At 40.2% G+C, this 21763-nt stretch overlaps 1 protein-coding gene across 1 annotated transcript in view; it reads right to left on the bottom strand.

The window, feature by feature from the left end:
• Positions 1–10276: 10276 nt before the first annotated feature.
• The window catches only part of LOC137151201 (sperm flagellar protein 2-like), a 73637-nt gene continuing 62150 nt past the window's right edge, over positions 10277–21763 (bottom strand). Inside the window, exons 17-19 of the mRNA XM_067545514.1 lie at positions 21421–21606; positions 19176–19298; positions 10277–10655 (exon numbers count right to left, since the gene is read on the bottom strand). Of these exons, the coding sequence (XP_067401615.1) occupies positions 10578–10655; positions 19176–19298; positions 21421–21606 (387 nt within the window). The 3' untranslated portion in view covers positions 10277–10577. The remainder of the gene's footprint in view (positions 10656–19175; positions 19299–21420; positions 21607–21763) is intronic.

The raw sequence follows: 21763 nt of genomic DNA, 5'->3' as shown, positions 1-21763 counted from the left end.
TGTGACTTACAAAACCCAGGACAGGTCTACACTAAAAACTGAAGTTGACACAGCGATATTGTTCACACCCCAGAGTGGCATAGCTATGTCAACCTAACCAGTATAGACAGAACTCCATTGACAAAAGAATTCTGTGCTGCTGTAATAGCTTAAGTGTAGATATAGGCCCAATCTATACTGCAGCTCTGAGTGCAAACAGGCCAGAGGGAGCTGCTGGTTGCCTAGATTCTCAAGGGGCTGACTGCTAGGAAGCAGGAAGGAGGCTGCTAGGACTACAGATTCATCAGGGTGCAGGGCCTCCATGTGGATAGGCCTGGCCTACCACAGATCCCATGGGATACCCTGATGTATCCAACACGTTTGGGAGCAGTTTATGTATCGAGGTGAAACCCTGAGCTCCCTATTTGGATGATGAGTGTGAATCTTTGTTAGAAACTGAGGCAAGTGGTGCAAATCATAGCAACCTATATCTACCAGTAGGCATTTGTATCAATTTAGCTACATCAGTGTCTGGCCATTAATCCCTGGAACTGGAGTAAATGGCCAGTGGAGACAAGGCCTAAAACACGTGCAGATGATGAAAGGAACTCTTTATGAAGGTAATGGATCTGGTCTCTAGAAAAGGCTTTTGTTTGTCTTTCCATACCCAGCATTAGTTTCAGCAAGTGATTCTTTTTTTGCAGGTCCTCTGAGTTAGGGCCTCCCTGCCTCTCTCCCATCTCCTGCATCCTCTAAAAATAACAAAGAGTGAAAAATCACCTCTGGATCAACAAAGAACTATGGGATTAAGAAGTGTCAAGAACTATGGGCAGCTATATAATCTCACTGACTAACCGCCTTTACCACAGAAACTCTGCAGCAGTCTTAGACACCACAGGCCATATTTTCAAAGGTATTCAGGCACCTAAAGATACAGAGAGGCACCTAGTAGAATTTTCAAAATGCTTAAGTAAATTGGGCACCTGGCTCACATTCAAATCAATTTCAAAGCAATTGATTTCAAGAGGGATTGGATGCCGGGTCTTAAGCATTTTGAAAATCCCACTAGGTGCCTATCTGCATCTTTAGGTGCCTAAATACCTTTGAAAATCTGGTTCTCCCATTCACAAATATTGCCAGTCAGAGCTGAAAGAAACTGAGCAGCAATGGACATGAACTGGGGACAGAAGGAGCAGCATTCACAGCACTGATGGCCATTGGTAGTTTGTAATATGTCAGAGTCATTAGAGTGTAGCTTACTGAGGCTGATAAGGCCGGGGAACTTGCCCAGGAGGGTTTAAGGAAGTAGCATACATTCGCCTGCTACCCGCAGCCTAAGTAAATAGATAATATTTAACAAAATGTTTTACAAACACTGCAGCATGTTTTATTGGCACTCATAATGGTCTCTAGGGCAGGGCTTGAGACTTTGCCCAGGGGTGAGGCAGGGGAACAAGAGTGAAGATAGCGACAGGTAACACTGGCGGTTTCCCAACTGTCTCCTATGTAGTAGCTTGGGGCTACGTGAAAGCAAGAAAGGGTAGAAACTGAATACGTTTAAAAGGGGAACATATAGAAAATGTTGGTAAAACATTTTGTGCTAGAGGGAGGGCCAAAACCTGGCTTAATTTTCAAACTGTCCTTCAGTCTTAATCACTTTGACTCCATACTATAACATTTTCTGTAAACATGGAGTGTGTGTTTTATTGGGGCTGTTATCGATGCTCTGAACCAGGAAACAGGCTTTGAGACTTTGCTCAGGAAGGATTATGATTGTTTTGGTATCTTTCCTCTGTGACAAAGCTTTCCTCTACCTTGGTGGGTCCAGCGCTGCCTTCTAGCAGTAGGTCAGGGAACTTCTTCACCCTTTAGTGTTCTTCCATCCTCTAGTGGTGGAGAAGAGTAATACAGCCTCTCTAAGGTTGCCGCTCCCTGCTGGCTCCCGGTCCTGTCTCTGGTTCTCACAGGTCCCTGCCTCTGCACTGGGGCTCCTGCCCCTCCACTGAATAGCTGGTAGAGGGTAGTGGGGGCCCGGTCCCACCCTCGACTCTGAGCCCCAAACCAGGGACCCTACAAGTAGCAGCCTCACACTGTGACTTCAGGAAAGCTGCTAGCTTCCCTGGGTTACTTCTTTGTGCCCCTTGACTTAATATCCGTTCTCTGCTCGGACAGGGGTCCTTCCTGGCCTCCTTGCCAGGGAAGGCTCTTGACCCCTAACAGCCCCACTGGGTGTGGTAGTGCCCAAACCAAATGTCCACTTCAATCTTTCCCTTCTGGCAGGATCTCTTCCCTTAGGCCTCCAGGCCTGGGAAAAGTCCTTTACCCTCTTCAGGCAGGGTTTTTCTCTCCCCCAGTCTTTGTATTTGCAGGGTTCTCTTCTGCCAGCCTTCTGCTTCTTCTTCTAAACCCTCCTGGCTCTTGACAGCATCTTGCCCACTCACACACTCACTCTCACAACTCCAATGACACCCTTTCTCTGGAGGAGAGGCTTTTAACAAGTCCTAGGCAGGGCCTTGATTTGCTCCAGGAGTGTTAATTAACCTGGAGTAACCCCTGCTCAGCTACCAAGGGAAAATGGACTTGCTGAGCCTGGGGCTGATATGTTGGCTTTCTAGCACTCTCCGGCAGCCATGTAGTCTGACCCTGTCACATCTCCTACATGATGCCTGAAGAGAAGGTTACTCACCTTGCACAGTAACTGTGGTTCTTAGAGATGTGTCCCCCTGTGGTTGCTCCACTGTAGGTGTGCTTGTGTCACCTGCGCCTCAGATAGGAGATTTTAGATAGCAGCATCTGTTCAGCCCATGCAGGCACTCTCCCCATCTCGTGCCCTGCACCAGGCTTAGATAGCACTGCACGGGTGAACCGCCCTCAGTTCTCCTCTACCGTGGGGCTCACTGCAAAGAACTCTGAAGCAGAAGGGAGGAGGATGAGTAGTGGAGCACCCCATCATACACATCTTGAAGAACCACAGTTACTGCACAGGGTGAGTAACCCTCTTTGTTCTTCGAGTAATGTCCCTATGGATGCTCCACTCTAGGTGACTCAGCAGCAGTACCCCTAAGGAAGGGATGGGGCTTCAGAATCAAGTCTAGAATTGAAGATATATAACAGCACCATCTTTACATCCTCAGGGCAAGTAGTTTCTAACCCCTCGAACCATCAACCAATCGTGCCTTGAGCTGGAGAACCAGGAGACTGGGATGATGGATCTGACTGGCACCCTGGGAGAGGAGATGAGGAAGAGGCTGGAGAGTTTTTGATTGTAAACAGTGAGCTGAGTAAGATAGGGGAACCATGTTTGTCTTGATGACGTGGGAACTACAAATATAACCCTTTTTTCCTCTTTATTTTGAGCAGGACCTTGGCTATTAGAGGGACCAGTGGAAATGCATACAAGAGACTTCTGTTACATTGGAGGAGAAAGGCATCTCCAAGAAAGTGGTGGTCCAGACCAGTCATGGAACAGAACTGGGAGCATTTCTTATTTTTGACTCTGGTGAATAAATCTATCTTAGGGACAAGACAGAAATCTGTGATGGAGAATGGAGGCATCTATTTTCCATTCATGATCCTGGAGAAGTGTATGCTGAATGTGTCCACCGTGGTGTTTTGTATATCTGGAGGTAAGCTGCCGAGATATTGATGTAGTGATAAATGTACCAATTCCAGAGTTTCACTGCTTCAGCAATTTATAAAAAACGTACATGAGACATGGGCTATCCTGATCTTTATATCCTTGCTTTTGATCAGTGGGATGAAATGAGTACAGGCATTTCTGACTGCTCTGAGTTCCAGCAAGCTGATATGTAGAGAGGACTGAAGTGTAGACCACCTGTCTTGAACAGTGTGGGGGACCAGGTGGATCTCCCTCCCAATAAGGATGAGGTCATTGTTAATACCAATGTTGGAGGTGGTTGAGTGAAAGGAAACCCTGTGCAAACATTGTTTGGAGTCATTAAATATGGTTATACGTTGCCATGAGAGCTTGGTAATTGCAATTCTAAATTTTAGGGCGGCCGATGTGTATAATTTACATTCAAATAATAAATCAAGACATTTAAAATCCTTGTCATATGGTGTTGATGTAGTATGGTGCTGTCTGCCACATTTGTTTACAGCATTGATGACAAGGGAGTTTGGGGATGGGTGTGAAAACAAAAAGTCTGAGTCCTTGGGAAAGAAGTATTTTTTCCCACTCGCTTACAGGCAGGAGGTATAGTGGCGGGGGTATGCCATGTTATTTTTGCTGGGTCCACAAAGCCTTGTTAATAAGTAAGGCAATGTGGGCAGATGTCAATTAGCTCATACTGTAACTCCTTAACCTCTTCAAGTGGAATTTGTAAGGAGTCTGTCCTTTTAATAAGGTCCTGAAATTGTTTTAAATCATCTGCCAGGGTTGGCAGAGGCAGCATAGTGGCTTCATCAGGGGCGGATGAAGAAATGTTGGTCACAGGAATAATCTCTTTGTCTAATCTTGCCTCCTGTTCATCAAAGTGCTCCCTTTATGGATCAGGAACCCCAGAGAGAGAAGTTGGAGGGGACTGCCTTCTCTTCTCCCAGTGAGAAACACTAGGGGCCCTTGAGAATTGCTGGCAATAAGCTGCCTCAGAGTCCCAGTAAGGCCACTGATATGGTGCAAAAGGCATGGGTGGGAGGCATCTAAGGGCATCCATACCAACTGGGTGAGTCCTGTTTTTCATGACGGAGACCTCATGCAGAGGTCTCAGGATGGAAAATTCCCTGACAGTGGAAAGGAGAGCCTTGGACAGAAAAGTGAGAGACTGATGAAAAATCATCGTCGTCCTCCCCTTCATCACTTGGCAGAGGTGGAGCAGTCATGAAAGACTTTGTCAGTACTGTGCAATCTCTGGGGAGCAAAAGGTGGTCGGTACCAGGAATGTGTCAGTGCTGAGCAGGGGAGACTAAGATGTTTCTGAAATCACCAAATCCCCGGGACAGCGAAATTCCTGCAGTACAAGAACAGCAGGAGGTACTACTGAGGTAAAATGGGCAGAGGTGATTTAGGAAGAAGGTGCTGATGATACTCGAGGTCTCATGTACTCTAATGAATGACCAATAGGTGTTGGTCTGGTCTTCTGTGAAGCCAAAATACTAGGTACTGAGGCCCCTGGGGACTATAGCAGTGCCAATTTATAGGATTTGGTTTTCTCTCATTTGCTGCATTCACCCATCAATGCTGATCTTCCAGAGCCTGAACTCTTAGAGTCCTTAGGCTTGCTGGTGATGATGGTATCTGAGGAGCCTGCAGCCTCATGGGTACTGAATTGGAGATCGGTGCGTGATGAGGTGATCAACTAAGTCAGGGCTCATCATTTTGCGGTAGGTTCTCTACCACCGGGACTTAAAGCCCACTTTCCAGAGGCTTTTTGAGAAGAATCCAGGGATTTCCTCTTCAAAGCTGCAGGGGGAATGCTATGCCGAGGAAGTTGATGGAGTTGACCTTGTTGGGGACTATTGTACAAGGGAGCAGGAGGAGGGTGTGTCTCTGGATTGGGATTGGAAGCTGATTAGAGTGAACTCTCTATCATAAGTAGATGCAGATTCAGTTCTTGGTTCTTTCTGGCCCTTGACTTGAGGACCTTGCTTTTAATTACACTTTTGAGGGATGTGTGAGTCCCCTAGACAGCATATACAGTGGCATGTCCGTCATTGATCGGGATACCTTCTGGGCATGAAAGGCAACGTTTAAAAAAAAAGCACTGGACATATCCTTCCCAGGTTTCACTTCCCTGAGGGAAGAAACAAAGAAAAGTATCTATGGATGGGGAACAGCTTGCTATTCTAATATGAAAAGAAATTTTAAAACAATTCTTTTTGTTTTGTTTTATAAACTTGAAAAAGAAAAGAAAGGGATTACTAGCACTAACTAATGGCAACTCTAGGAACACTATTCTCGAACAAGAGAAAAAATACAAGTGAGGTCATCTCAATTCAGATACTGCTGAGGCACCATCTCAGGCTGAGGAGGTTGAGAAGAAACTGAGGGCAGTTCTCCCATGCAGTACTACATAGCCCTGGTGCAGGGCATGAGACGGAGAGAGGGCATGCATGGGCCAAACAGACACTGCTACCTAAAATCTCTGATCTAAGGTGGAAGAGGCAAGAATGCACCTAGACTGGAGCACCCATAGGGACCCTACTCTAAGAACAGTAGCTTTGTGTAACAGTTGAGCAATAATTGGCAGAAGTGATGGTATTCAAACTTGACTGGGCCTGTGGTGCATGCAAATAAGGTGCTAATAAGTGTAATTTGATTTGATTTATCCTGAGAGTACTACAAACCATCACAAATGCATTTGTCTTAATTCAGGCACCACTCTAAATGATTCCTGAATGGGCCAAATTTGCATTGTTTGTGCAATTCGTGTAACTCCACCAAAGTCAATGTGCCATGTTAAACCAGCAATAAATTTGACCCAATAGGCCTGACCCAAAGCCAACTGATATCAGTGGAAAGACTCCCACTGATTTCCATGGACTCTGAATTGGGTCCAATGGTTATTAAGTGATTGCAGCGTGTTTAAGGTGATTATAAAGCATCATATAACTACTAAATGTTATTGTGCTAAATCTCATGGTCCTTGCTTAGTAAAAACTCCTATTGGTGTCAACAGTAGTTTAGTGTGAGTAAGGGAGGGATTACTGGCATGACCCCATTTTAATGAAGTATTTCCTGCTGGGACACTAGACAGCATAGAGGATGCCATTTTGCAACATATGTGTGAGGTCCATACTGCAAAATGGCATCCTCCATGCATCGTGACCTCATATGTACATGCAAGGTCATACTGTGTGGAGCAAAATACCATCTTCTGCACAGTAGGGATCACCACAACCCCCTCTGCTGATGGTGTGACCCTATTTGGGGTCATGACCCACAATTTGGGAACTGCTGGAGTAAGGCATACAAGATTTGGCCCATTAGCATTGCTATCATCAAGAAAAAACCAATCACAGTTTCCCATGCAGGTCTCTCGGCTCTGAATGGTGTTCACCAGGCAGCATGCTTTTCCTTGGACCTGTCAGATAATTCTTGCTTTCTAGGTTTTTGTCTCTTCTCTACATTCCTGTTAGTTTGTTTAGTCATTTGTACAGAACTGTACTTTGTTGGATACTAAGGGCCAAATCTTGGTCCCATTGTCCTAAATGGAAATTTCACTTTTGACTTCAGTGGAAATAGGATTGGGTGGTACTGATGCCACATTGGAATCTACATACAGCATATGGTAAAATACCCAGCTTGCTCACAGGTTTATGGTTTGAAGCTAGCTACATTTTCAAAAAACTGGCTTAGCTGATTCTGCCTGTCTTGGCAGGCTGCATGTGCCTTCTTTAGAATGGACATTCTTGTGGGGATATTACTTAATAAAAGCACTGTATGAATTTTAGTAACAACAACTGTCTGAGAAATATGAGGGCCTATTATAGTACTGAACTATTAAATCGTTGCTAAGAAGTAGAAAGAGGCCACCACCTTTTGTGCAAATTTCAACGTATGTATATTTATGATTGGCACACTTCAGATTAAGGCTACAATGCAGCAAAAGAATGAAGTTTATGTTTAACTTTAAGTACATGCTGTAGTACTTTGCTGACTCAGGGCCCAAGGGAGTCATTGTGCAGTCCTTCTGGAGGATTGGGTCAATACAAAAGACTACCTGAAGATAACATTATAAAAGAGGGCTGTGGAACATAAAGCAGAATATTTAAGACTGTAGAAACAATTAAGAAATATTTAAGACTGTAGAAATGTAAAGTTTCCCTCAGAAAGTGCATACCACTAGCTCAAAGAATTTCTGGTCTGATTTTTCAAAGGTGCTGAGCACCTGACGCTCCCCATTGACCTTAACAGAATTTGTGGATGCTTCTTGAAAATAAGGCCACTTATTTTTGTAAGAAGAACCTCAGAGTATAAGCTTTCCAGTAACATCACAGCCTTACCTTTGGTATACCAGCTAGCTTGTACCAAATGAAGCTAAATTTGGAATGAAAGTAAGAGATGGAGATTCTCCATGTTATGAAAGAGGAATAGAATTGTGTTGCAATTAGAGGCTATTCTTTACATGAAGAGAAAAAAAGCCAAGGTCTTGCTATCAACATAGGAATAGGATGTTTTAAGAATACTGCATGAAATAAAATGAGATTTTGATTGAGTTGTACTATGGTAGGGGAAGAAAAGATGTTGGTAACAGAGTGGATTAGTTTGTATGCATCAAACCATTTGTTGTCAGAAGTAAAACGAGGATGTGGATTCAGCATGGTTTGCGGGGGCACAACAAGGTTATGGCTGTTTCTAAGATAGTACCTACTTACACTGTATCAGTGTGGTTAGCATGAAGCCTGTAGACTGCAGACACACATTATTTGCTTAAAGCTGATGAGTTTTGTATGTCACAGGTAGATGCTTTGATCTGCTGCCACTAGTCTACAACTTTCCTTTCAAATTTTTGATTGTCTAAAATCAGCTAAGAAACAAGAAGAGTCAGTGTTATCAAGAAAGTCTAAAAAATTAGGCAACATGTTTATTAAGTCATCATGACAGGCCTGATGTAGATTGTTACAGATGTCTTGTAAGACTCTAGTCTAAAACAGTGATGATTTCTGCTAGATAGACTCTCTATTTACTTTTTGATACACAACTGCTTTACACTTCAAGCAAACCACTTCACAAACCTTAAAGAGAATATTCTAGTCACAGCTGGCAAATAGCGAACTTCAGTTAGTACCACAATATGTCTGGGGTATATGGCCAAAATGCAATAAAGATATATCTCAAAATGTAAGAGTATTCTGTGCAGAAATTGCTTAACAGAGGTCAAAGGCTAGATGAAATAGTACTGGAAGCCTTGATTCAGCAAAGCACTTAAGCATGAGCTTAACTTTAAGCTTATAAGTAGCCCCATTGACTTAGGGTCTACTTGTATTCATAGTGTTAAACTCATGCTTTAGTACTTTGCTGAATCAGGCCTAAATGAGGAAATCATGATGGTCACCAGGGCATTAGCAAGTGCAGAAAACATGCCAAACTGACATTGTGGTGACCAAGAATAAGAAGATAGCCTGAAAGTGGATACTACCTGTGCATGCTGCCAGGCTAATAAACCAATACAAAAGAAGGGCACTTGAAGATGTCGCATCATGAAAGTCTAAGTTTATTGATCTGTGTGAGCTAGCCATTCACAAGTACCTCTAGTCATTAGTCAGAATGCTTACAAATGTGCAGATATCACAAGAATCAGTATCACTGGAAAGTTAAAGAATATATTTGCTCATTGGAGAATTTCAGAGGAAGTAGTTACAGACAAGTGTCTACAATTTGCAGATACAAATTTCATGAAAAAATAGTTTCCTTTCTATTACTAGAAATCTTTTAATATTACTATCATTTTTAATAGAATGGAGAAGCTGAAAGAATTAGATAGCTAAAGAAATTTTGTCAGGAAAAGGCATTTTTAGCTTAATTAATTTATAGGGCAATGCTGAATGCAACAACTAAATTCAGCTCAGCTTTACTGAAGCTCAAGAGACAAGAAAATCCCTATAGTTTCACCTTGAAGAAGAATTTGCATTCTACATGTTCAAAGTTTAAAAAGCGCTGATAAAAGAACAATAAGAACATAAAAAAGTCATATTGACAAGCACAATTCTATGATAACCTTTCTAAGACTTCAACCAGAAGATGCAGTAAAAGTCAAGTTGGATGGAGAGAAAGGATGGGCAACTTCTGCAGAAGTGAAAGAGAAGAAAGTTTCACTAAGATCTTATTTGGTATAGACTAACAAAGCATATGTTATACAGCCAATACATGTTGCTGTGTGCTGTGTAGGGTTCCAAATAAAGTGCAACCCCTGGTAAACAAAGCTGGAACTTGTGTTATCTGGAAGCTTTTCCTTCGTATCTGTAATATATAGCTTTATTTAATAAATGACTCCCATTCAAGAACTTTGATTCAATGATTCCATATATCATGACAACAATCATTTGAAAGCTCACACTGAAAATGAGCTTGGAAATATTCTAACAGGTTGTAATCAGAATTTAGTTAGAAATGGTAGGTTAAAAATTGAAAGGTTAGGAAACAAGGGTTCAACATCTCAGCTAATGTCAATAAGTATTGTGATTTCACATACATTATGGCTTTTCAGTAGTTTAATCCTCATTTAATTGAGAGAAAATTCTGTTTTCATTTACATTATTAGTTTATTAACTAGAAATTGTGAGATACTGTATATATTAAAAAATATCAATGTTTGTGTTATAATCCATCAATATTAACAAAAGATAATTTAGTTTGCACACAAGGGTTGCAGATGTTCTATTCCTATAAATAATATTAAAGAACATATTAGTCAACAACTAAAAATCAGCTTCATTTAATTTACAAGTGTTATCAGAATATTTTATCTGACATAACCAAACTTCTTTAATCAAATCACTTTTATTTAAAGCAGAGTATAGATAGCATATAATATGCTTAATTATTATAGGATTTGACCTGCAATTCTTACTCAGTTGAGTAGACCACAAATCTTAATTCTTACAAAAACCTCTCTTACCATTTAAAAAAAAGTTTTTCATATTTTAATATCTTTATATATTTCTCCATCAGTTGATTGTGTCTGTTCATCTCTTTGTAGAATCACTTTAATATCCTACAGACAAGAAAATTCAAAACAAAGTTAAAAGGACATGTTAGGTAACTTTTAGGTTACAATTTGATCTACTTTAAAACTGTCATAAATTAGTAAATAACAATGTCTGTCTTTCCAGAAGCTGGCTATCCTATTAATGAGCAGGAGATGTAGGTGTATAACTTGCATTTAAGCTGGGATTTGTTCATGTAAATCCAAATAAGATTCTCAACATATACTCAACATATTCTATTTAAGAAAAAAATGGCACTGTTACTGGACTAAGGCTCAGTAGAAGACTCAATGGAATGTTTTGAAATTACCGCTTTTTGTATCATTTGTGTAATGCCAATATCACAGCTCGATAGTACTGAAACATATTATTACCAGACTGAACAATTATAAGTTAACATGTCATGGATTAAAGAATAATTGTCTACTATGGGCATTAAATATTTGTATTACAGAATAAACCAGTAACTTCTTTTCCATTATGAAATTGTTATGTGTATTGTTTCAAAGAAATCAGTAGATGGTGTGCTGCTTCAAGCATGTGATGGGGATGTCAAGGTGCACTTCGCTTAATTTATGTCAAGTTTGGATTTTAAGTAAACAAATCCAGAAAATTCAGTGTTAAGACGTAAATCCATCTTCTTATTTAGGCATTGGAGGGTTCTTGAATCAGTGTATGTTTTGTACTACATATGCTACAATACCTAGAGAAGAATTTAGGAAATGATGGCCAACTCAGAACCTTTCCTTTTGCTGGTTCAATTCTGACAGTTAATCTTTGTGAAGAGTGTCTTTCTTCCCTATTCTTGGTAATGTGTAATTAAAACAATAAAAAACAGTCCCAGGTTGATGCCACTGATGTATCAAATACTGTAATGGGACAGATCTAATGGTATGAATTTGCACCATAGATTTCTTATCTATCTGCCTAACTTTGGGTTTCCTAGAGCACTCTCCACTATAGTATCTAGGTGCTTCCTTGGTAAGTTAGGACTGCTTAGTGGCTTCACAGATCTTTTCCTCTTCTTTTCCAAGAGAGAAGGCTCTACTTGGCATATGAACATACGTCGCTTTTGTTGCTGTTTTTGTTTCTCCACTCCTCTCTCTCTTGCTCTTCCTGTCCCGCCCCCATTAAATAGACTATAAACTCTTCAGGGTTAGGAACTTTCTCTCTTATTCTGTGTTTCTGTGTTTGTATTCTGTGTCTGTGTTTGTAGAGGCCCTGTGTTTGTAGAGACCCTGCTCCTGACTGGAACATCTTAATGATACAATTTTACCAATAGAGTAATAAATAATATGGTGGAACAGCTTTGTCAGAGAATAAGATCTTGCACTGTACCCTAAAATGGCCATTTTCAGCTTAGCCTGACCTCCTCTAGAAGTTCACTCCATAGTGAAACTTCTTTGACTAAGAGTGATTTGTTCCCAAAGCTCAGCAGCGCTGGCAGTGCACCCTACAGGTATAACTATGTGAGGCCAGCTTGAACAGAAATGAAAGTTCTTTAGGACAAATTCTGCCTCAATTATTGTTGTTTAACTCCTGTGTCTTCAAGATTATATTTTCAGTTACACCAATGCAATTTCATTGCCTTCAATGGATTTACACAGGTATAACTAACTGGATTTTAAATTGAACAAAGCACTTAAGCATATATTTAACTTTAACAGGAGTAAAGAGTGTTAAAAACTTATTTTGTCATTAAATTTAGCAAGTGTGACACAGAGCACACAGAGCAAACCTGTTGAGTGAGAAGTCTCCTTTTATAGTAAAACAGAGTAAAACAGAGCTTCAAAGAAATGGAAGGTGAAGATGAGGAAAATGAAAAACTGCAGCACATTTGGAGTAATATATATCTATATCAAAACAGCATGCATTCACATTTTTGTGCAGTATTTATAATATATTAATTAATTTATTACTTTCTAACTTTCTATGTCAGGTTATCTCACACAAACTACTTTATTTCCAATTTTGGTAACACCGACAATTGTGCAAAGAAGATGAACAATTACATTAAATTAAAGACATAGTGTACTGAGTTTTCAGTAAAAACATGAATAGCAGAATGTTAGCTTTCTAGTGTTTGAGATTAAAAAGTTTGTGACTACAGTTTTTCTTAAGCAGAAAAAATAAGTGAAAAATATTTTTTCCAGGTTTTAGGCTACATCCACCTGTTTTATAAAATAAATCAGATTATGTTCAAATACTTCAGCCTCAGCTAATGTATTCTGTCCAAATTTTTAAAGTCTTTTTTTTTCCAACCACAGAATTACCCATAATTGTTGATATTCCAATAGAAAAAAAGCAGTAAAGGTGGAAAGATTCGTTTTATTGGCCTTTTGTTTTACAAATTAGTGATAACGCTTTAGGATTAGCTGGAAAATTAGTTCAGTTTAAAACAGTCCTTTTTCAGTACAATGAGTCAGAAAAAGACGTTTCGGTTCCGGTTATACAGGAGTAAAATGTTAGCAAATGGAAGCTTCAGCAAGTTCATTATCAGTACTTATCACTACCACATGAAGTAAATGCTGATACCAGTTAATTGTAATGCTTCTGACACTCTAGAGTGTGTTTTATTACTATAGTTTGCACTTTAAAATATGTAGCATAAAATATATAGTTGTGAAAAATCAGTAAAAATGCAAGAAATTACTATTTATCATCATGGAAAAAGTGCAGAGGGGCATCTCTGACATGCAGTGTGGGTGGGAAGCAGAAATTCTACATACAAGATATACTATACATATATTTTAAATATTACTCTAAAAGTGAGCACCGATTCATATGATCTATGATCTGATGCAGTGAGGAAAATGACAGCATAGCAATTAAGAAAATGGTACGTGTTCAAAGGAAACCTTTGTCTGGGCAGCTTCAGTGCATGTAACCAACACTTACAAAAGAAACCAAAGATATTAATGACCTCAAAAACACTGCAGAGGTAATATTCCCCTAAGCATTCACTCTTTCTGCTCTTTATCAATAGCTCTAATAGATAGAAATGTGTTATTCTTCAGTTTCATGCAAGAATGTCTCTTGTAAATGTGAACCAATGTTTATAATTATTATTAGCAACTGAAGAAAAATATTTTTTCATGTATGGTTACATTTCTTATGTCCTCCTTGATGGAATACATGATGGAGTGAGATCACACATTGGTCCCATTTTTGGAAAATGTATTTAAAATCACTTTTAGGTGTTGAGCTAAATTTTCCACTTCTTTCGCGCCATCACACCACACCACATATAAAATGTTTCTTGAGTTTCAAAAGTATCATAAGCACTGTCTAGGAGTAGACAGTGATTCATCAATGCTCTTCCCACCCTGAGTATTACATAACTTATTTAGTGTGCCCCAGCTTACTGTCCTTATTAAACAAGGACTCAGGAATTGTCCTTATGAGTAGAAGCAGTGTATTTCTTCATTGTTAAATGTCATATTAAGTGTTGAATCCATATTAAGACAAATATATATTTAAAAGGCTACTGCTAATGTAAACTTTACAAATGGTACTTGAAATGGTATATGTAAACTCTTTGGGGCAGGGATTATTGTTCCCTGTACGTTAATACAGTATCTTGCACAGTGGTATTCTGAATGGGATGAGGCCTCTAGGTGCTACTGATATGTAGATGATTCATAATAATATTAAATTAGAAATTATTTTAGGAGGAGCAGCCTGGAAGGTCCTAAATAGTTACATTTATTTAAAAAAATGGTTTTATATATATATAAAAAAATAATGGTGTCAAATGCTGTAAAAAAACAGAGACAATATGGATGAGGTAATACCTTTTATTGGACCAACTTCTGTTGGTGAGAGAGACAAGCTTTTGTGCTTGCACAGAAAAAGAGCTCTGTGGAAGATAGAAAACTTATACACACATATAAAACACATACACATACACACATAAAAAACAGAGACAATATGGATGAGGTAATACCTTTTATTGGACCAACTTCTGTTGGTGAGAGAGACAAGCTTTTGTGCTTGCACAGAAAAAGAGCTCTGTGGAAAATAGAAAACTTATACACACATATAATGTGTGTGCAGGTGACAGGTGTGGACTGACATCCCTAAAGAATGAAGTTGTCTGATAAGCTAAAAAATGGGTAGGTAGTGACAAACAGAACTTACGCCACAGTTCTAATCTGGACACAAAAGGCCAGAGGTACAAGAGTAATAAAATCTCATGTCTATTCAGTCCTCGGTCTTTGTGCTGAGACTAACAGAAAAGGTACCAAAGAGATGGTGATTTATGATAGGGTTACTTCTCCACAAGAAATTGGAGAGAGCCAACAAACTCTTTTCAAATAGATCAGGAAACATTCTATCAGAAGATGATTATTTTTCACTAACATGCCAGTGGTTTGATTTGAACTGGTGATCCAGAAGTGAAAGGCTTTCTTATTCATAACCAGTTTGCTAAACCAGCCAGTGCTCCAATATGTATATTTTAAAATCCTGTATTTTATATTTAAAAGCAAATATTTCATCTATACCAAGCTAAATTCTTTTCTGCAACTAGTGTTTATGACAGCAGAAGAAGCAACATTTTAAGTTTAGAAACCACACCCTAGCTTTGCTATACTTATCTTGCAAATGATCTCGAAATAGCAGCACTGTGGTTGAACTTCATTTTTTATAAAGATTTTTATATTCACTTGAGGATATATGGGAAAATCTTTTATGTTAAAACTACAATATTCTTAATTTTGCTTCCTTGGAAAAGAACGTTTACCTACCTCTCAACTGTAGTTCTTTAAACAGATTGTCAGAATAGAACTACTTTCTTGGGAGTGCATGTGATTTGACACTGGAGTCAAATGGAAAGGATATAGTGACCACTAGGACCATGAGTATGCTCCTTCATGAATATGCACATTTGCAAAGTTGCAAAGTTGTATAAGGAGTTATGGCCTTACTTATTCCCCCCTCTTAAATGGAATTTAAAAAAATGACTCCAAAGAAATGGAGATTGTGGGCAGAGAATATGGAACCATGTATGTAAGCACTGTTGCTGGATATAACTTTGCTTTCTTTTTCAGTATTGTGAGACAGATCCCCATGTCTGTTGAGATTAATTAGCAGTAAAAACTCTCTAAAGAGGAAAGACTGAGGATAATAGATAAATAAAGATTTTAAGTCTGCATCACATCTAGCTGCCAAGTCAAGATATGTATGCATCAGATCTAACTGCCAGATCAAGAGATAAATGTATTACTTAAGCTCCAGAACAGCTTATATATCTTCAATAATAAAAGTAATCCCAAGACATGCTGTGAAAGTGTATTTGATCTAGAGAATGTGTCCTAAGACCCTCAAGTACTCTGCAAGTTTGCATACAAAGTTTGATCTTCTTGGGCAAACTTTGGAGATTGTGTCCCTTTTTAACTTAACCTATGAACTGCAAACAATGTAGGTGATTTACATATGTTTAGTATTATCTAGATAGCTGCTAAGAAATTTTAACATATTTAAAAATCTGAGCCCTAAACTATGTACCAGCTTCTCCTAGAAGTGAATGAGATTTAGGTTAGTCTTCTGGGAGGCTAGCAGTTTAGTTAAGATGGAAGAAACAATGTTGGTTAGCAATTTGTGCCCTCAGTTACTATAGTCTTAGCTTCCTTATGATCCTCCCTGCATAGATAGTCCAACTGTGGGGAGAAGCTTGTTCCCACAAACAGAAATAATATTTCATCAGCAATGTCTGATCATTTGCAATGTACAATTATCCATCACTAGCAATTTTTAAATTAAGATTGGATTTTGTTAAAAAGATATGCTCTAGTTCAAAAGCAATTATTTGGGGGAAGTCTACGGATTGTGTTACACAGGAGGTCAGACTAGATGGTCACAATGATCCTTTCTTGCCTTTTAATCTATGAATCTATAAACTGTAGACTTGCTGATGATTTGCTGTTTAGCTCATTAATAGACTTTGCCTACTTTTCCTTTGGCACTGATCTGAAAGTTCTCCCTGTTTTTGTTCTTTTGTTGGCAGTTAAGATTACTAGTGATCTAGAAGTAGGATGCCAATAAACAGAAGAAGAAGAAGAGGTCTGTGTAGTTTGAAAGCTTGTCTCTTTCACCAGCAGAGGTTGGTCCAATAAAAGATATTGCCTCACCCATTTTGTCTCTCTAATATCCTGGGACCAACTTGGTTACAACAACACTGTAATTGAAAAAGCTTACATTTATTTTGGGATACTTGATAGTACTTATATCCCCTCGGATACAGCTGGCACATATGCAGGTGTGAGCCACAGGTCTTAAGCTGGTCTGCAGGAGACCTTTGTTTATTGTAAATGTTACTATACCTTTTCGGCTCAGCTGTAATATGTTGAGCAATCAGTTAATCTCATCTTGACCCACCAAAAATTCCATATTCAGAGCTTCCACCTTATATCCACACACACATCTTTAAAGTTCTAGAAATCATCAGATGGTATAGTAAAGAAGATCCTACATTTGCATTGAGGGAGAAAGACTCTGATTGGTCCTGCTCTTGATCCTTTTGGGATCCTGATCATTTCTATTTATATCTGAAGAACCAGAATGTTTTTCAATATACTATAGACCGTAGATACTTTCAAAGTTTTCTCAGGAGGGAAAGTAGTTGAAGGAGCTGGCGTCTAAGAAGTCTTTACAGACATTACAGTCTTTTCCTCTGGAAGACTGACTCCCTAGAAGATGGAGCCTATAAAGTCTAATATGGCCAAGGGGCACAGATGGGTAATCTCTGCTTTTAGTAACCTAGTTTACCATCAGAAATGGGAGACAGACCTCAAACCCTGAGTTTAGATGAGGAAGGCTAGTCACTGGCGAGGTTCTCAGATCTGAGAATCCCCAGTGAGTCTCACACTCCATTCCATATGGCACAGAGGCTGATCCAGATAACTCTCAAATCTAAACCATCAGTTCTGAAGAAGCACGCCAAATTGGAGTAATGGGCAAAGGAAAATGGAAAAAAATTAGTTCCCTCCCATGATTCAGCCACAGTTCAAAGTATGAATAGCACCTTACAGGGAAACAGCCACAGAGCCTAAAGCCAGTGCACTTATTTAGCACCAAGAGGGAAGGCTGTAGCAAATCCTACCCTTGGCTGAAATCTTGTAGGGCCATATTTTCACTTACACTAAGGCTATTTTACAGCAGTCTGACAGTGAAAAGTGGCCAAAGTGTTAATAGGAATCTGGCCAAAACTGTCCAAAGTCAGAGTAAAGTGACAAGGAGGTCTTTTTGAAATAAAATATAGTTATACAAAAATATTTTACTTATATAAGCACCATGGAGCCAAGGAATTCCCTCTAATCAGTTAATTGGATCTACAGAATTGCTTATTTCAAGTTTTCAGATCGCCTTGGGAACTACAAAACAGTTACAGCAGGCAAAATTATTTTTAAAATGACAAGACATGGGCATTTAAGCAATATCAAAAATAAATTCATTTCAATTAGAAGCTTTTAATTAGAAAAGGTTGCCAGCCCTTTTATATTTTTCTGTTTTGGGGAGCACTTGGAAACTTTTAGAATGGCATCACTGCCAACACATTGACCATCATCTGTACGCCCATCATGATTAACAATACTTGTTGGGATGTGGGGTTTTACTATCACACCACTGGGCCTTTTTCCTCAGCATGAAGAAGGCACCTGATCAGCTCCTAAGCTGTGAACCAAAGGTTCCTGTTATTTCCCTTCCTAATGTGCCCGTTTTAACTAGTTTTGTCTTTTTCATTTGGATAATGTTGATTCAAGTAAAGCATTCTGATAGCTTTATGTGCAACAGTGAGATTACTGATACAGCTTTTTGTTTTGCATTGCCTTACTCAAGCCTGTGGCTAAATGCCACAATCTTGCCCAGTATCTAAACTTTAACATGACAGTAGAAATGTTTTTTGTATTTACATAGCATGTTTTTATTTTTTAAATACTTAATTTTTTAGTGTTACTTATATGGTTTCATTTAGTAAATACATATGGGGTGCTATATGCAATACAAGTGGATAGCTTATCTCATCCTTAGTAACTTATGGCAGAAAATGCCAATAAGACATTAATTGTGTAAGAGGCGGAGCGAAGTCACTCTGCCCAATGAGGAGCTCAGAAAGATTGTACCTTAGCAGTCACAGTTCCTCCATTAGATCTCAAGCACCCAGGAGAAATGTCCATGCTGCACCATCCCTTGGGCTGGCCTTGCCAGCTCTACCTGCCCAGCTCTAGGACCCTGCCCCCTTTTGTGTGACTTGTGCCCATGGGGATGATCATCTCTCCCCTGAGTGCATATCTACCCTTTGTGCATGGGGAAAGATAAGGCTCTTTGCACCTTTCCCCAAACCATGCACCCATGCTATGGCCAGACACAATCTGGATTGAGCAATCTGCAATCTGCAATGTCTATTATAGAGTCTACACCGGTGAATTTGAAGTATTTGTTACCACTAAATTTAAATTCCTAGACTAGTACACATTCCAGATTTCTGTACACTTACAAGTAGACCATCTCAGAGAAGAAATACTTACAGGAAGTTTGTATTCCTGGTAGTTGTTAATCAAGTCCTGAATGAAAGGATGCTTCAAAAGAACGGTAACTGAAATGGGTTTCAGATCCTCAGAACCCAGTTCCTTGTATATTTTTATGAAATGCTTCAAGAAAAAAAAATCTTGCTTCATTTATTTAGAAAACTGAAAAGAATCACTGCAAAAACAGATATTACAGTGTGTATTTCTATAAGATATTCTTGCTGAGGGGTTAAAACATTACTGTAAAAATACACTGTTAAAAATAATTTACAATGACATGCTTAATAAGGTGATTACTTACCTTGTAACTTTTGTTCTTCAAAATGTGTTGCTCATGTCCATTCCATTCTAGCTGTGTGTGCGCCTCTGGGCCTGGTTACCGGAATTTTTTTCCTCTTAACAGTATCCGTAGGGCTGGCTCCCCCCTGGAGTCCCGTGCACATGCCACATGCCACAGTATATGGGGCATGCCACGGTATATGAGGTGCTGCTGGCCCTGATGAGGTCCTTCTGAAACTTCTATCCCTGTCTCTACATCTGCAGGGCCCAAAGCACGGAGCTGGGTATCTGGGCTGTTGCTGAAGGCAAAACTGCCTTCTCGAGGCCTGGGGCATGTAAAGGCCAATGAATGCAGGGTGGCCCTCGAGTCTGTCAACCCATGAAACTTGGTGTCCGTCTGGTCCAAAAAATGTGTGCTTCCATCGAACGGAAGGCCCTGGATGGATTGCTGCACATCTTGGGACAGACCTGATGACTGCAGCCATGAATACCAGCACATGGCCACAGCCGAAGCCATAGCTCTTGCCGCCAAGTCCCCCATGTCCTTGTGCAGGGCGGCTCTGGCCACTGTTCTACCTTTCTCCAGGATGGTTGTAAGGTCCAGCACTTGCTCCTCAGGTAAAGCCTCACCAAAGCACTTAAGGGAGTCTGAGAGGTTGTAATTGTACCTCCCTAACAATGCCTGCTGGTTAGCAATTCTAACCTGAAGGCTTGCTGTAGAATAAACCTTCCTGCCAAACAAGTCTAACTTTTTGTAGTCCTTCTTTTTCGATGTGGAGCTGGACTAACTCTGCCTATCCCACTCGTTTGCAGCCGCCACCACCACTAAGGATCCCGGTGAAGGGTGTGTGACGCAGGGACGTAGTATTTTTTCTCATTCCTTTTGGAAGTTGGTGGCAGTGACAATGGGGTTTGCCACAGGCCCTTAATCAACTTGAGAACCCCTTCATGAACTGGCAGGGCGACCCAGGAGGGCGCTGCAGTTGCCAAGACATTGAACAGGTTATCTGTGGTTTCTTTAAGCCCCTCCGCTTCCAAGCCCAAATTAGAGGCCACCCTCTTAAGGAGCTCCTGGTGGGCTCTAAAATTGTCCAGTGGGATAGATGGGCTCACCATGGTTGCCTTGTCTGGGGATGAAGAGGACAACTGTACCAGCATGGGGGGGGGAGGGTGGCGGCATATCTTCCTGCAGTGGGGCCACAGATGTTGATGTCCCCTCCTGGGGGTCATGGTCCTAATCTGATCCTGAGTCAGGATCTCTGAATCAGGATCTCCTGAGTCAGGCACTTTGCACTGATGATGTACATGGCACCAAGGTGGAACATGGTGGTTCCGAGGCCAGTCTCAGCGCTGCTTTCATGAGAAGGGCCTTCAGGTGGATCTCCCTCTCTTTTTGAGTTCTCAGCCTGAAGCCCTTGCAAATCCTGCACTTAACCTTCCTGTGTGATTCCCCCAAACACTTTAAGCAACTGTCGTGGGGGTCTCTGAGCAGGAAGGGCTTGTTGAAAGCTGTGCAGAGTTTGAAGTCTGGAGACCAGGGCATACCCCACTCCTGAGCAGAAGTCCCTAACGGGACTAACACTTAACACTAACTGACTTAACTAACTACAGTACTTAACTAACAAAAGAACTAACTAATTAACCTAATCATTAACTATAAGAAACAGGAGAACTAAAGCACTTGCAGTAGCAAACAAGAAAGTGAAGTTACAGGAACCATCAGTGGTGGAAAGAAAGAACTGAGAGGGTGTAGGGCTGGCGGCACCTCATATACCACGGAATGTGCGCAGGACTCCAGGGGGTGCTGGAGCCAGCCCTACAGATACTGCTAACAGGAAAAAAATTCCAGTAACCATGCACGGATGCGCGCAAACACCTAGAATGAAATCAACATGAGCAAGCACTCAAAGAAGAACTAAATGTTGTTGTCCTTATATTGCAACTTTCTTTAGCTTCATCAACCAACCTTATTATAATTGCCTGCCTTCTGCTGACCACTGAATCTATGGTTGTCACCAGCTTTACTTCCTTCATGCTGGAACACTTTGAGTAGAGCTGCCATAGAAATTCTTCCTTCATCAGTGCAATACAGGATTTCTTCTTTTTCTACCAAAGGTTCCTCCTTTATCAGCATATCAGTGTGAGAAAGAGACTGGGGAGAGAAAGCATTTATATATGATGATTCGGTGGTAAGTTGTCTAGCACTTAGTTATACGTTTCAGTTTGACAGGAGTCATTGGGGATGTACTTCCAAATAACCATTCTCATGATGGAAAACACCATATACAAACAAAATCAGTAACTGGACT

Source organism: Emydura macquarii, unplaced genomic scaffold (assembly GCF_026122565.2).
Source record: "Emydura macquarii macquarii isolate MOO-44397 ecotype Brisbane River unplaced genomic scaffold, CSIRO-AGI_Emac_v2 contig_1045, whole genome shotgun sequence".
In the NCBI taxonomy this organism is placed as follows: domain Eukaryota; kingdom Metazoa; phylum Chordata; order Testudines; family Chelidae; genus Emydura; species Emydura macquarii.
This window is presented reverse-complemented; position numbering and strand designations above follow the sequence as displayed.